This window comes from Argentina anserina, chromosome 3 (assembly GCF_933775445.1).
Source record: "Argentina anserina chromosome 3, drPotAnse1.1, whole genome shotgun sequence".
In the NCBI taxonomy this organism is placed as follows: Eukaryota; Viridiplantae; Streptophyta; class Magnoliopsida; order Rosales; family Rosaceae; genus Argentina; species Argentina anserina.
The window spans coordinates 29,155,290-29,171,169 of record NC_065874.1 but is presented as its reverse complement, the minus strand read 5'-3'; the positions used below and the strand labels follow the sequence as shown (position 1 = coordinate 29,171,169).

General features: G+C 37.5%; 2 protein-coding genes across 3 annotated transcripts; one reads left to right on the top strand and one right to left on the bottom strand.

The window, feature by feature from the left end:
- Nucleotides 1–4,440: 4,440 nt before the first annotated feature.
- LOC126788297 (factor of DNA methylation 3-like) lies at nt 4,441–6,757 on the bottom strand. Its single transcript, XM_050514275.1, has 7 exons — nt 6,664–6,757; nt 6,402–6,448; nt 6,022–6,146; nt 5,627–5,695; nt 5,379–5,528; nt 4,842–5,063; nt 4,441–4,741 (listed from the first exon to the last, which is right to left on the bottom strand). The coding sequence occupies exons 2-7, from the start codon at nt 6,439–6,441 to the stop codon at nt 4,466–4,468; spliced, it is 882 nt and encodes a 293-aa protein (XP_050370232.1). The 5' UTR covers nt 6,442–6,448; nt 6,664–6,757; the 3' UTR covers nt 4,441–4,465.
- A 761-nt stretch (nt 6,758–7,518) lies between these two features.
- LOC126788305 (factor of DNA methylation 1-like) lies at nt 7,519–10,977 on the top strand. 2 transcript variants are annotated; one of them, XM_050514285.1, is made up of 6 exons: nt 7,519–7,597; nt 8,160–8,389; nt 9,052–9,120; nt 9,216–9,486; nt 9,817–10,023; nt 10,264–10,977. In XM_050514285.1, exons 4-6 carry the CDS (start codon nt 9,334–9,336, stop codon nt 10,321–10,323), a joined length of 420 nt encoding a protein of 139 aa, XP_050370242.1. In that variant the 5' UTR covers nt 7,519–7,597; nt 8,160–8,389; nt 9,052–9,120; nt 9,216–9,333; the 3' UTR covers nt 10,324–10,977. The 2 variants fall into 2 exon arrangements, with proteins under 2 accessions (XP_050370242.1, XP_050370241.1); XM_050514284.1 differs by lacking the exon at nt 7,519–7,597 and adding an exon at nt 8,025–8,065.
- Nucleotides 10,978–15,880: the final 4,903 nt, after the last annotated feature.

Genomic DNA, 15,880 nt, shown 5'->3' with positions numbered 1-15,880 from the left:
ACTTATCAAGGCATATATACTTGACTGCCAATGTTCTGCTGAAGGGTTTAAAGGCTGCTAGTAACCAGTCATCTGTTAAAGTCGATCCTGATTCCATTTCGGTAAATTTTTCTTCCTATTTACATTTTCCTCTTGGACAATGTGTGATGTTGAGTTTTTAGCTAATATTAACTGCTAGTACTTTGCTATATATTGTCTTCTATGGCCCTGAACATTGCTTTTGATTTTGATGCTTGTACTTGTGACTCCTGAAAGCTCAGAAGTCATAACAGTTTATAGAGCTTGACAGTGAAATAAAACTTGATTTGTAATACGTAATAAGTACAAAAAATGTATCCATCTGGCTGATGGTATAATCCACATGCTGTATTGGCATGTAGGGCTGTCAATTTCGATACGACCCGATAACACGACTCGAAATCCGTACGAAATAAAGTGGGTTGAACCCGCACGATTAAAAAGCGGGTCAGCGGCGGGTCAACCCACTATGACCCATTTAATAAACGGGTCAACGACGGATTAACCCGCTAACACGAAATGAACCCGCATGACACGTTTAATAAAAGAGTCGAACTAAATTATATATAAAATACGAGCATACAAGCTATTTAAAATGGTAATATTATATGTATATAAAGATTTAGTAAGTTTTTTCTCATTTTGAACTAGAATTTTGGGTAAAACAATAAATTTTTTTATTTGATTATTGTTTTAGTTAGTTATCTTATCTAAAACGACAAATATATTTATTAAATGAGTTAAACGGGTTGGAAACGGGTAACCCGTTTAATAAATAGGTTGAGTTTGAGTTTAAATTTTTGACACGATTATTAAATGGGTTAGGTTTGGATTTACATTTTATAACATGCGAGACACCTTGACCCGACACGACCCATTGATAGCCCTACTGGCATGGTATTAATTTTCTATAAATTAGAATATGTTATATACATTACAGTTTATTGAAACAAAAAATATTCAAATTGGTGAATTAGTTGTGGTTTGACGTCCAGCTCTTAGCCACATCCAAAACTTAGTCATCAATTCAGGAAAGTGGACCATGCATGGATTGCATGCACCATTTGGAATCATAGTTGGTTATGCTACAAACAAGGTCTGGAGATAAGGTGATCAACTCGGTTTGACATTTAAATTTAAAATCAAGATCATTCACGTTTAGTTGCTCTTGACGTTCTACATAGATGGAAGACCGAGTTGGAAATGAACAAAAAGCCTTAGAAGCTTTCAACATGGAAGATAAAGTTAGTTGTTGCTATTTAATTTGAATTCATCGCCATCACAATCGAGCTGATCTATTGTTGCCTATAAAAAGGCACATCCTCTACACAAACGGAGGAAAAAAATACAGAAAAAGAGCCGAAACTCTGCATAAATAGAATGATATCCACCAATGAATCAAGCTCCAAAGGTGAAGCTCAGGTAAAAAAAAAAACAGCACTTGTGCCATGCTTATTTTGGCATAAAAACACACCATGCGAGCCTCGTTCCACATAAGAGATGAGCCGTTCATGAGTGACTTGTATTCTTTTGAATGGTTCACTCTACGTGTCGATAATATTGATCGTTTATGAACGGCTAGCCTCCGCTATGATGTATATTGCGTTATGACAATATTAGTCGTTCATGAACGATCAGAGTCGCATAACGCATTGGGCTACTGCAATTAGTAGCGCTGAAATATGTTGGTCGTTCATGAACGGCCGAATTTCAGTGCTACAAAATTGCGCATGATGCTTGCAAAATCATCACCATGAATTGAATATGAGGCCTCCTTATTATCATTCACTCCCTGTCGTTTCCTAGTCCTTTCCTTTCCACCACTTTCAAAATAAACTACACAAGAAAGCTTGAATAATCTACCACCACACTAAATACCGTCGAGTATAATGACCAGGGTCTCACCTTCAATTTTGACTTCAAATGCCAAGGTCTCGATAAAGCCTGCATATCAGAGACATGCTATTAATACATTGAATTCATTCCTCGACTACGGATGTACTGGTTCAATTAACAACATTTGAAAGAAGGAAAATTAAAATTGTGATGGATATGTGAAATGGTGCTAAGCGGTGCTGTCTGTTGACAAACAAATTGATATGTGGCGGATTTATTTAACTAAGGTGATAGTTGGAATTGAGGATGAAAGGATGAAAGGCTTGGGTACTTGATGTTTGGAAAGAAATCTTCTTTTGTGCAACCGTGATGGTGAAGAGGTGGGAACTTGAGAGCTGTATGCATGAGACAAGGTTTCAATTAAAGACACAAGGAAATCAAGCGGTGGAAAGTTGAATTGGTGCTCAAGTACTACAATTGTAATCAGGTGCTCAAGCGGTCAGAGATTGATATCTGAATCATATGGTGGCAGCCTTGGGGTAGTACACGGCCAGCTTGACATACATAGTCTTCACGCAAAAGACAAATTTCCTTATTATGTGAGTCGGTGATCTTAAAATACATAGAGGAATCAGCACTCACCGAAAATTCCTAGATAGCACCGAAACCTAGTCATGTATGCGTGATTAGAAGAAAGTGGGGAATCAGTGAAGATTTCTATCCGTTTATACAGAGCCCCATATGATGACTCCATCTTCAAGTCGAATTCAATCTCCTTTAATCAATTTGATCAGATGGGAGGTGATCGATATTCTCTCTCAGTCTTTTAGAAGCATTGGATATATAGCAATTTGAAAAGTGGAAATAACTTCCGACAGAGTTTCGGCAGGGATCGAGACTATGGGTTGCACAAGGCCCACTTAAAGCTTCAAGCCCAGTTGCAATGTTTCGTTAATAAATTCCACAAAAGTCTGGTTTACTACAAAGCTCAGAATTTGGGTGCTAAAATCCACACGATGCTTTACCATATTGGGTGTCCACAGGAAAACATGATTGATGAGGGAATATTTCTGATGCTCGAGAGGATTTTCATTTTCGTGGCGATGAGGGAACGTTTATAGTGCTCGAGGGGATTGCCAAGAGGGAATGTTTCTAGTGCTCGAGTGGATTTTCATATTCTTGGCAGTGAGGGAATGTTTCTGGTGATTATGAAAGTTGGTACAAAACCAACATATTTCGAACTACGATCGGTTGATCAGGTGCGTAGGCAATTTAGTGACCCACTAAATGCAACCATATGTTCAAACAAAATCTCTGACACTAGACAAAAAATTGCTAAATTTGAATCCTTGGTCCGTCAAATTCATCCAAACAGAATTGTCCAAACACTTCTCCCATTCTAAAAAACCTAAGCCTTCCAATATGTCATTCACGTTTTGAACTCTAGAACTACAAGTGGCTTGATCTCTCTCACAAGATACGTAGGCAACCCATTCATATTTCCGGGTGCAGCCGTAAAAACAAAACAAACAAACACACACACACACACACACTCATTCTCTCAATTTGTTATTTTCTCCATGTTCGGAATCAAAGGGTTTACTTCTTTAAATAAGGGGTTGTAATTAAAATGCATAGTTGTCTTGAATGGATTGAACACAACATAATAAAATTCTATTTCTAAATAATGAAATGTGACGAAATTATGTTGAGTACATTCTTTACACATTTTTTGGACCCTTAAATTTAGTATATATGTTTAATTTGTTAAGAGTACCGGTTTGCTAGGCTTGTTGGAAAAAAACAAATAGATAGAGATGTTTTTTCCGTTGATAGAGGCCCCTATTTATAGAGGATTACAAAGTACCTTTTAGTTTGATGCATGTTGTGGTAATTTTTACAGTGAGCAAGACCTCTGCTGCTTCTGTCTACTTTCTATATTCTTAATAGCAATGTGTTCTTACAAGTATCTAGTTATGCTAGCTATTTCTTCTATAACCATCTTCAAATTCTTGCTTCAGAGAAGTGGAAAAGTCCATCAAGCTGCTTAGTATTCCTTCAGCCGACTCAGAACCCTTATGAAAACAAAATCTTATGTATCAGGGAATTGCACAATATAGTGCAAATCTGCAATGAGAATAATCTCATTTTCACTCCGTTCAGCATTTTGGGATTTTGGTATATTAAAAGGAGTTGTTCCATAATTCAATATACATGAGTCTAAATTTTTATTATATGTTGATAAAAAATGCTTCGACTATAATGCAGAACATTATAATATTTTGTTTAAGTGTATAACTTACGGTATATCATATATACATGTGGGAATGCACAAAGATTGTGTTATACCAAATTTTGTGGGTTAGCAAACTTCGTGAGCAGAAGTTTTGATTCAGTCAACATTTGTTTTGCACCGTGTAGTATGGATTAAGAAAACAATATTGTTAAACGAAGGTTTAAGATCTAAATCGAGCTAGGTTAAAGTTGCACCATTTCAACTGAATAGGAAATGCTAAATTCAGATGAAGATACGAACTGCTATTTAGTTCAATTCAAATGCAAACTTAACTAGGCTTTCCAGTCAGATTCTGTCCAATTCATACAAACTTGACTAGGTTTTGCAGTCGGACCGCTTATTCTGCTCGTTGGAGCATTGATCAGTACTTCTCCGTTTCCTTGGTTTCCAATGATTCACAATGTGCGATACTCCCTCTGCAAGTGATGCCTTTTTCCCCTCTTTGAAATTCCACAGCTCTAGCATAGGATTTCTACTTGTTGGATTGAACGAGCTTAGTTCTTCCAAGGCATTTATCACAGCCTCATATACTTCATCACCAAACGCTGTCTTCAAGTTCTTCAGTTTCTCATCTTCTTCATCAATAACTTCCTATATATGAAACTGCATCAGTCACTGTGAATGAACGCTACGTATAACAGTAAAATTAAATGATGATATCAGATTATCAGCTTTATAGTTAAATTAATACCCTCGTCTTTCCTTCTTCATCCATTAAAAATTTGAACGGATGCCAACTCGGATCTTTGAGATTTTCCTCCCAGAGAGAACCTACCTCCACGGCCTTAGCAGCTACTCTTTCAGAAAAATTTAGTGAAGGCATTCTTTGGGTTGCACCAATAAATGGTTTGGTGTCATGGTCTGCCATTATCTTCACCCCAATAGAAGCATCCCAGGCTGATTCTTTCAAAGCCTACAAAAAATTATCCAAACCAATAATTTTGGCATTACAATTACCAAGAGATAAACTAATTATCTAGGTAAGTGAATAATCATAGGCCATATATTTGCCACTGCCTTCTGGTATGAAAATTAAAAACAGTTGATTTTACCTAAACCAAGTCGGCATTCAAACCTACATTAAGTTCACTACAATATTGTATTTATAGGGTTTCATGAATCCATCACAGATTCACAGCATTAACTTTGCAGCAAACCACAACCACACTAAAGGTGAATAATTCAAGATTTCGGAAACAGTTGAACAAGAAGAGACAAATATACAGACCGTGATTAACGAATGACGAGCCTTGTGCAATTCAGCATTATGTTCATTCAGCTTCACAATGAGTACTTGGTTAAATGCTTGACTAGAAGCCAATTCTTCTTCCTTTTCATTTAACCTTTCTTGAAGTTTTTGCTTCTCACTTTCCCATTTCTGGTGAATCATAAAAAAGAGACAACAGTACGTTCAAAGGTTCCCTCATATAATATCATGCACTCATGGAAACAAACCTCCAATAATGGAATACAGACCTTTCTTTCTTCTGTCAACCATGACACCAATTCATTGGCTTTATTTGTCTCTAAGGAAGCTTTCTCATTCTGTAAGCATATGACACTACATCAAGCTCCTTTAATATAAAGAAAATTCCAAAACTTCTCAACAAATCAAATTCTGGCCAGTAAATCCTCAGCAGCAGAAGGAGAAAACTAAACAACCAAAAAGATAGTACATTGCAAATATTATGCATTAATCTTAACTCAAGGTTAGTTAATCATCAATTCATCATTATAAACATTGTAAAGCCTTTGTTCCTAGTCACCTTGATTACTTCAATGAATAATGTAATATCAATATACATATCTCAAAACTACCAGAACTTTTCTGAAACTCAGTAACTGAGACCTTCAACAAGAATTGTTAATACCAAGATTTGCAGTTGCATAGTTTTCTGCTCAAGATTTTTCTTAAGCTCCTTCTTCTGAGCTTCACTCTGCTCAAGCTCCAAGAACACCTTCTCAATGTGGACACGCGCATTGTGTCGCAATTTTCCTATTTTTAACAGAAAAACAAGAAATCACATACGAGACAGAAAAAGATCAAACATAAAATACCAGTCATTATATAAAGAGAAAATAAATCCGGCATTGAATAAAAAAACAAGAATTAAGCATGATTCAAACACCCCTACATGATCAGTTGGTGCTGTTCATACTCTTTTCATAGCCAAAGCCAACATTCATGAGTTGGCTAGCAGAAAAATTCAACCTTTAATTAATCTAGACAAACACGGACTGTGTAACTTACCGATATCTGTTCCTTGATTGCCTTCTGAATAAGCAGACATTTCAAATCTGCAAGACTGCAACACAAGAATTAAACAAGGGGAACAAGACTCAAGAAAAACAAGCAATTCATTTTATCTTAGTAGGAAGAAAAAAATTTAGACCCATTTTCAGAATTAAACATAGGCTGAGTTTCAATGTACTCTTCTACTTTACTATTTCCGAAGCAAAAACAATCGAGAAAACAACAAGTTATAAGAGGTAATCCAGAGAAGGAGCAAAACCAGAATGTCCTTGGCGACGTAACTCCTCTATGTTCCTGGTTGGCCTCCGGCGCTATATCTTCATTGAGTTCAACTGTTTTAATCACGAACTGGGGATTGCTCCGCCCAATCTTATAGCGTCCGTTTATGTTTCTGTTTAAACCTACGTCGTCGTTTTGTTATTTTTTAAAACGGAAAACCATTTTATATTCTCACATCACAAATTTCTATAATTAACCTCGAAAATATCAATACTATGTGTCTATTTATGTTCCTATTTAAAACTTCGCCTGTTGATATCAATTTTAATCATCAGCTAAATTTGTTAATTGTGGAAGTATCGAATGTTCCAAACCAAATAAAAATAAAGAACGACAATTCTATACGTTAGAATATTGCTCATTCGTGGTCATGAAAAATAGATTAGAATCTAGCAAAAGGCATGAATCGGGCAAATGATTCCCAATTAGTTTTCCTCACCATCTCCATCGTTTTGTAAACACGGTCCGATTCATTGAAACCATAAAGGGGAACCCAGTTCTGAACAGGAAACCATGAAAACATGAGATTGAAACCAAGATTCAAACTCGAACAACGAACACAGGATCATAAAGTGAAACAGCTTCAATATATATATATATATATATATATTTATCAATAGCTTTAAAAAATTTAATCCTTCGTTATTTGGTAAAAGGGTGGGTTCTGATGGAGAGTATTCAACCTTATTTTGTTCTTTAAGATTAGGACCAGTGTTTTAATCTAATGGTGGACATTGAAAGTCCTCAAGAGGTCCTTAACAACCAAGTCATTAGAAAGGGCTCCTCCTTTTCAATGCCTCTCACTCACCAATAGCTGCTTTTATTTTGGCTACACCGCCTCTCAGGTTCTAATCTTTCTCCGATTTGGTGATCCCATTGGTCGGACTACTTCTGCCAAATCCATAGACACCGTGGTAAGTGAACTAACCAAGTTTGGGTTCTGTGTTGGTGACGAAGCTACTGTAACGCCCACTTTTATATCTTCGATTTTGTGGTTACATTCTGAAACACCCCACTAGTGTTGCAATCCTTTATCAGTTGTTTGGTTCCCTAGTATATATATACCCTTTGCTGTATAAAGAATCAGAAGAAAACCCATGATTTATTGTCATTGTATTGTAGTAGTCTTTTTATCTTCTTGAATCTCAAGGGAGGGCGTTGTGTTTCTAGGAATTCTTTTACAAGATTCGCTATGGAGTAAGGATGCTTTGGTTTTCATATTGTTGATTGTCTGTGCGTATGTTCTGATTTATTGATAAGAATATTGAACTACATGATTTGGAAGTCGGGAAAATGTAAGTTTAATGCTAATGCTCTTGAGTTGGGTTCTGCAAGTTCAGGGTTGAGATTTTTCAAGATTTGTTCAGAAATAATGAAAATGAGCGAGTTTAAGTTTTGTCTTGGTTAACTATTTAAAGTTCATTCTAATTAAATTGGGTGACTTTGTTGATTAATTGACGTTAATTCACATGATAGGAATGCTGCAAGACAATGCACGTGGCTGCCTTGAAAAGACATTCTTGGAGCTGGAGAAGGCGTGCCTAGAGCAGGAAGAAGCCTTGTTAAGATTTGAAGCTCAGAAGAAAGATTTGAAGAAACAGCTTGAGGAGAGTGAAGCTCATAACAAAGTGATTAAGAAACAGCTTGAGGAGAGTATTGCTCAGAATGAGGTGCTTGCACAGCGTGAGATGCAACTACAGCAAAGGGTATATACTTGTTCGTAATTAACTGAATATCAATTTTTGTTTGGGTTCTGTAACTCTTACATGTGCATATATGTAATGAACTAATCCATTCAGTACGGTGTACTTTCTGATGCCTATTTGGAACCGTTCTTTATTAAGGATAATATAGAGCTTCGACATTGTGATGAAACTTAGGCGTGAAGTTTCTCTCTGTATTTATCATTAATTCTGAACTCCAAAATTGTAAACTGTGTCTTCTACTCCTACTGTAGCTGATGATAATCTCTTGGCCACATTGATTCCTTATGTACTCTTTGGCTATTATTACTTGGTGGCAGCTGATCATCTAGGGACCAATGTTTTTCTGTTTTTCTAGTTACCTTAGTTGACATTTTTTTCTATTGTGAATTTCGTACAAGGTAGCAAAGGCAAATGACTAATAAATTACACTTACAAAAGATAATTGGTTATTATTATATACTAGGTAATTCATTGATTGCTTGATGTTGATTTAAGTTCAAGGTTGTTGGTGGATTGAGTCTCCATTTAGACTCAAGTAGCTATTTGTGCACTGTCTAGTTCTTTTCTATGGGTAATCTAATGTCTAAAATCTGGTTGGTTGATCTCTGCCTAACAATTATATACCATTCAGTATGAGTCAATCTATTGCATTTGTTTTTCAGAATAACAGCATTATGTTGGAGAAAGAGAAGGCAGATGAAAAGGTGTTACTCATTTCAGAAGAACATAAGGTCTGAATTTCAGGATTCTATCTTTCTTGCACCTCTGAGATTCATATAAATTTATCTTTGTGATTTTTGCTAATTTGATTGACTGGCAATTGCAGAGAGAGAAGAAAGAATTGTCTAGAACAATCATAGAATTGGAAAAGCAGCTTGACGTCAGACGTACATTAGAGCTAGAGATTGAGCTTCTAAGTGGTGCTTTATTGTTAATAATTAAAAATGAATGAGGATGGGGATTTGCAAAGGCAAAGTGAGATGAATGAGATTCAGGAACTGTTAAAGAAGAAGGAGGACTTGACCATGGTAGAACTTATTGCCAAGGAGTGGATAACTAATGATGCTGTTCAGGAAGTTCAGAATGAGTTGATCATCGTATGTTTATTTGTTCTTTCTGTTTTGTGGTTAAACGACACTTACAACTCATTTGACAGTATATCAGATCTCCTGATAAGTATGTTCAGACTAATATTCATGCCTTGATTGATAAAACCATAAGAAAACATGTTGAGAGAAAGACCTTTCTGTTGTTTATTAGACCAAATAATGACAACTTCTAAAGGATGCGGTTTTAGATGTGTCAAAGGCATGCATATTTTTTTCATGTAATTTGTGGCTGAATTTCCTTGTTCATGGTTGTTGCCTATTTTGTTTTACCGCTCTTCCCATGTTGTTTTAATTTATTTTCCTGTCCTTAATCTACAGGGACTTTGGGATTCAACAAACCAGGCATTTATTCATATGAAGAGAGCGGGAGTTGACATCAATCCATTTCAGACTGCAACCAGCAGAAATCTTTTCAAGGAAGCAAATATTGAATTGTTGGAGTTGTGGTCTTTATTTGCTGATTTTACTAGGGACCAGAGCTGGCACCCATTCAAGATTATTGTGGATAAAGTAGGAAATGTGAAGGTGTGTATTGTACAAATTTTGCCTCAATTCCTTAAATTAAGGCCATTGCTTTCTGAGTATTCTATGAACTGGCAATCTTTAGCTGAAAAGAGGTAGATTGTGTTTGGTCATATATACAGCCTTGCATTAAGCTTCTTGTGGACTATCCTTTGATCACTGCAGGATCTAAGTTTACATCGTTGTTACTTTTTATCCAAATTCTGTCATGGTAACTAGCTTATATTTAATGTGTGTATACAGGAAATTATTGATGAGGAGGATGCCACAATGAAACTTATAATGAACAATTTGTTTGGGTGATGAATTTTGCAAGTTTGTCACATCTTCCTTGGTCAGAGTGAACGAGAGTGAGAACAACATCGAGAAGAAGAATGATCCCAGTTACATTAGACCCGTGATGTGGAACTAGAAGACACAGATGAAGGCTACAGTTAGAAATGTATGTTTGAATGCGATGGAATGGAGGAAAAAAAGCATGAAGGGAAAATAATATGGTGAAAAATATCTCTTTAATTCTGTTGGAGATATTAAAGAGATAATTTTAATATGTTGGAGACCTGCATAGGTTTGGTGAGTTGGTGCTAGTCTGCCACCACCTACTGACTAGCTCTTTTTTTTTTTGTTGGTGATCAATTTAATTTTCTGTGGGTTATCCCTGGAAATGTAACAATAAATCTAAGCCAATCCCATGAGGCCGTAATGGACTAATGGCCACCCGAAGATGAGAACCAGAGTACAAGACCGACACAAAAATGAAAACCCATCGAGCAAGGCTGGCTCTTATTAAAATGCCAATCCTTTATAAGTTGTTTTTGTCTCAACTTCATCTCAATATATATGACCAGTCATGAACTCAAGTGAAGAGGAATGATCTTTCTGTGGTACGTGTTTGGTTTTATTGTTCAGAAAGTCAGGTTCTCTCCCCCAGTATCTAAACTTTCATGTTATTCACTGTATCTCATGCTTTAGCTTATCAAAGTGCTACTAAAATGGACTTTCGTCACCACTGGCGGATCCAGCTTTGGCTCACCTAGGCTTAAGCCTAGGTGAGTTTTTGAGAGGTTAGAAAAAAAACTCATCATATAAATTTTATCACCGAATATAAATACTACTGCATTTGACTATAACAGATTAACAGATTATTAATAATTTCGTATTCGAATCTTTTTGTATTAGAACTAATTAGCTAAAAAAGATTTCGTTCGAAACTCAAAGACTAAAGGTTTAATGCCGATGATGGTGTAATATGCACTAACTGATATATAGTAGTTCAAATTGATTAGTGTATAATCTAAGTTTTTGAGCTTTAAAATATGATATCTTGTACAGATTCGATGAATTTTTTTTCGTTACAGCCCGAGTAACAATTTGATCATGAATCCACCACTCTTCGTCACCGTGTTGTCAATGTATAAGACAATGCCCTCTCGAGCCATATTGCTTTTCCTAACAGAGTAATAATAATATTTTGTGAAATTGTCACATATCAATGATATCTTAAGATTTTCCTGCGTAATTCGATTTTTCTTTTAAGACGGCCCTACGTGGGTGAAAATCTTATATATAAGCTCGTGTATTGCCAAATCCATATGACAGTCTCTCTGTCTCTTTTATTTTTCAAGAGAGAAAGGGAGAGAAACCTCTGTCTTGTTAATTACGGTTTCAGCATGGCCTTCTTCCGCGATCGATCTCGGACCCCTAACTACTCTCCCAGCCGCTCCTATCGAAATCGAAGATCATCATCTCCGGAGAGAAGCAGAAGCAGAAGCCCTCCTCCTCTTCTCAGACGCTCCCCCTCTCCCCTCGACCGAAGGTCGGACTTCCCCATCCATGGATAATATAATGACCAAACTTTAAACTTGTTTTACTGTTTTGGTACGTAAAATAGAAAAAACAAAAAATATTATGTGCTTAGTTAAAACTAGTTTACCCTATGGATTGCAGGAATACTTACAATCTTGACAGGATTCTTGGTGAGTCTGTGTTTTCTCATCACTGAAGTTATATTAATTAAAACTAATTAATGTTGCAAATTTCTTTTCTTTTTCTTGATTTGTGTTTGCATGGAGCCAATTCATATTGCATTGGTTGCATGGGAGAAGATTGTTCCCGATCCTGGCCAGTTTTCTTACTTTAGTCGTGTTTTGATGTCATGTTGTTTCTTAGAACTATTGCACGGGAATATAAGTAGCCAACGTGTGACACTTGGGTTGTGGATAAATGAGCTGAAAGAAAACTTCAATCAATCTGAAAGGCAAAGGAGAAATCTTTGGTGTAGGTTCCAGGATAGTGAAGCTCGAAGAAAAAGGCTGGAGAAATCTGAAGAGGCGGGATGATCAGATTAAAGATCTCAAGGAGAAACTTGAGCAGAATAAAACAAAGAGCAAGCGAGATAGTTGTTGATATGCGCGCAGTATAAGAGCATCCGCACCGGCGAGCAAATATGCCGGCGTGCTCGAGCAGGAGGAGGGACCAGCCGGAGGAGCTCGAGCAGGAGAAGGGGAGGCTCGCACCGGCGAGCAGGAGGAGGGGAGCTGCTCGCCCAGTCAACCCAGCCACGGTGCTCGTCCGATCGCTCGAGCAAATTTTGCTCCGGCGTTTGCTCGATCGCCTGGCGGAGCCCACCGCCCGTGGGTGACGTTAGGCATGGGCGAATTTTTTTACGCGCCAAAAAAAAAACAGCGAGCCAATGAATGGCTGCCACGTGTCAAGCTGATTGGCCAACGGTCCAATTGATCTGGGCCTTCCATTTTGAATCAGAAATTTCGATCCAACGGCCAGAATTAATTGGCAACGTCTACTATTTGATCATAACGGAAATAAACCCAAAAAATTGTAAAAAAATCCCCAAAATTTCAAAATTCTCCCAAAAAATTGCCTATAAATACTACTTCAATTTATTATGAACTCACACTAATTTGTGCACAACAAATTTCACATCTTCCTCCATCTCCTCTCTCTTTTCGTTTAGCATTTTTTTCCAAAACAATGGGCACCCATTGGCTTCCTTCCGAAGATTTACAAATGTGCATTTCTTTTGTCCATCATAGCATTGATGAATATGACGGTAACAAACAAAAGAGGGACAAATTGTGGGAAACAATTCATGGCGATTATATGCAAAATTGGGTGCTAGCACCGGGTGAGAAACCTCCGAAGGAGCCAAGGACCCGAATCGCGCTCGTTTCTCACTACAACAAGTTCAAGCTACTCTTGCAAAAATGGGGCGAATGTTTGGCGGCATCACGACAACGTATAGCTAGCGGCACTTCGCTAATGGACGAAGTAAGTACATTGTGTTATCATATATTATAATTTTTATTTGATTATATGAATTAAATTATGTAATTTATATCTAATTTGTTTAAATATGTAGCATTGTTTACATATTTAATTATTTTAATATATCTAATTTTATTTACATTATTTGTTTTATTTAATTTGTTTAAATATGTAGCATTGTTTACATTATTTGTTTTAATATATCTAATTTGTTACATTATTTATTTTATCTAATTTATTTAAATTATGTAATTAAATAAATACCTAATATAAGTTTTTTACATCAGGAACGACAAGCTCAATCATGTTACTATAATGCCAAGAAGAAAAAGTTTACACACTTTGAATGTTGGGAAGTGGTTAAAGATCATCCATCTTTCGTTGCGGTGCTACCTACTACTCCATCTCCATATGCAAGTAGTTACCACGGTACTCCTTCCGCAACTGAATCATCTCCAACCATCAATTTGGATGACGACCAATTGAATGAGACACCTCAAAACAACACGGCAGCTCCATCGAGTCCACCTAGACCAATGGGAACCGAGGCGGCAAAGGAAGCTAGGCGCCAAAAGAAACAGGGTAAGACTCCTATTGAGCAACGGGTGGAGGTTTTGCATACCATTGCAAGTGACCAAGCATCATGGCATACCAAGAGGCTAGCCCATAATGAAAGCGAGCTTAATTATTATGCGGAGTACATAGACATTCAAAAGCGAAAAGAAGCAAGGGCGGAAGAAGAGTTACGATTGAAGAAACAAGAGAATGACACAAGGATCATGACAATGGATTTGGAGGCTATGACCCCAATCTCGAAAAGGTATTTTACCAAGAGGAAACTAGCAATCCTTAATGAAGGAGAAGCTAGTCAAGATCAACCTACCGATGAAACATATTCGGATTGTTATCACCCAAATCGCGTGCTTTTTCCATAGTAGTTATAGTATTGTACTAAGAATAAATCTGGGCTTGGCTCGTCATTTTATGTAATTTAAATTTTTCGAGAAATAAAATGCAATTTATTTATTAAGTTGAAATTGAAATACACATTAAATTAAAACACATACTGAAATTAAACACAAGCTTAATAATTAAACACAAACATCATGAAAACACACAATAAAACATATTTAAAGTATTTCACCGGTTTCCACTCTCCAAATGTGTTTCACCAAGTCTTTCTGGAGCTCTCGATGGATGTAAGCGGATTCGAGATCGGCAACACGGTCGTGAAACCGTTGTATATTAGCTCCATCTCTACTGATTGGCTCAAAAAGAACTCGATTCCCTTGTGCATTCACCGGCCCATCATAAACCCGGAAAGCCCTCGATGGGTTTTGCAAGTCTTCTTCTTCTTCCTCATCATCATCCTCATCATCCACATACTCTTCCTCAACAATCATGTTATGCAATGTAATGCAAGCTAACATGATGGTAGTCATTACCGATTTGTGGTGAAATGTACAACTATGACGTATAATTGCCCATCGAGATTGCAAGATGCCAAATGCCCTCTCCACATCTTTTCGGTATGCCTCTTGTTTCTTTGCGAAGAGCTTATCTTGCGGCGTCTGGGGATTGGAAATTGTTTTGACAAATGTAGAGTACCTTGGATATATTCCGTCAGCCAGATAATAAGCTGTGGTGTACCTCTGTCCGTGGACTTCGTAGACGACAGTTGGGCCTCTTCCGGCAAGGATCTCTGAGAACACATTCGATAGGTGGAGCACATTAATGTCATTTTTAGCTCCAGGACAGCCAAAAAAACTGTGCCATATCCACGTATCATACGAGGCCACTGCCTCTAGGATAACCTTTGGGCGACCCTTTCGGCCCGAGTATGCCCCTTGATAGGCAGTTGGGCAGTTCTTCCACTCCCAATGCATGCAGTCGATGCTTCCAATCATACCTGAAAAACCTCGGCGTTCTGCTTTAGCTAATAGTCGCGTGAGGTCTGCCGGTGTTGGACTGCGGAGGTATCTTGGACCATAGAGATGAACAACTTGGCTGCAAAACTCCTTCATACATTTCAGGGTAGTCGATTCCCCCATCCTTGTAATTTCAGTACACTGATCTGCGGCTGACCCGTACGCTAGCATTCGTAGAGCCCCGGTCATCTTTTGTTGGGGAAGTAGCCCTAGCAAACCAGTGGCGTCTTCTCTTTGATGCCAAGACATGTCGTGGTTGCAGAGGTCCGTCATGATAATGTTGAATCGGTCTCTGCTCATCATGTACCTCCGACGAAAGTCTTGAGCGTCGAAAATTGGACGTTTGATGAAGTAATCTTCCATGAGATTGTGTCCCCTAGATAGCCTTTGACGTGGCTTATTCGGTTTTTTACCGCGACGTGAACCGCTTGGTCGTGTTGATTCATCATCGTGTTGTGCTTCCGCCATGACCACCTGATTCACGAATGATTGCTCCATATCGTCATCCTCTTCTTGTTGATGTTGTCTCCGCCTGAAAAAATTGTGGAAGCTGAAAGGATTCATCAGAGTGATGAACAAGGAAATGTTGCTAAGTGTTTAGATTGAAGGATGAGTTATAATGAGTGATATTAGACGTTTTTATAGCA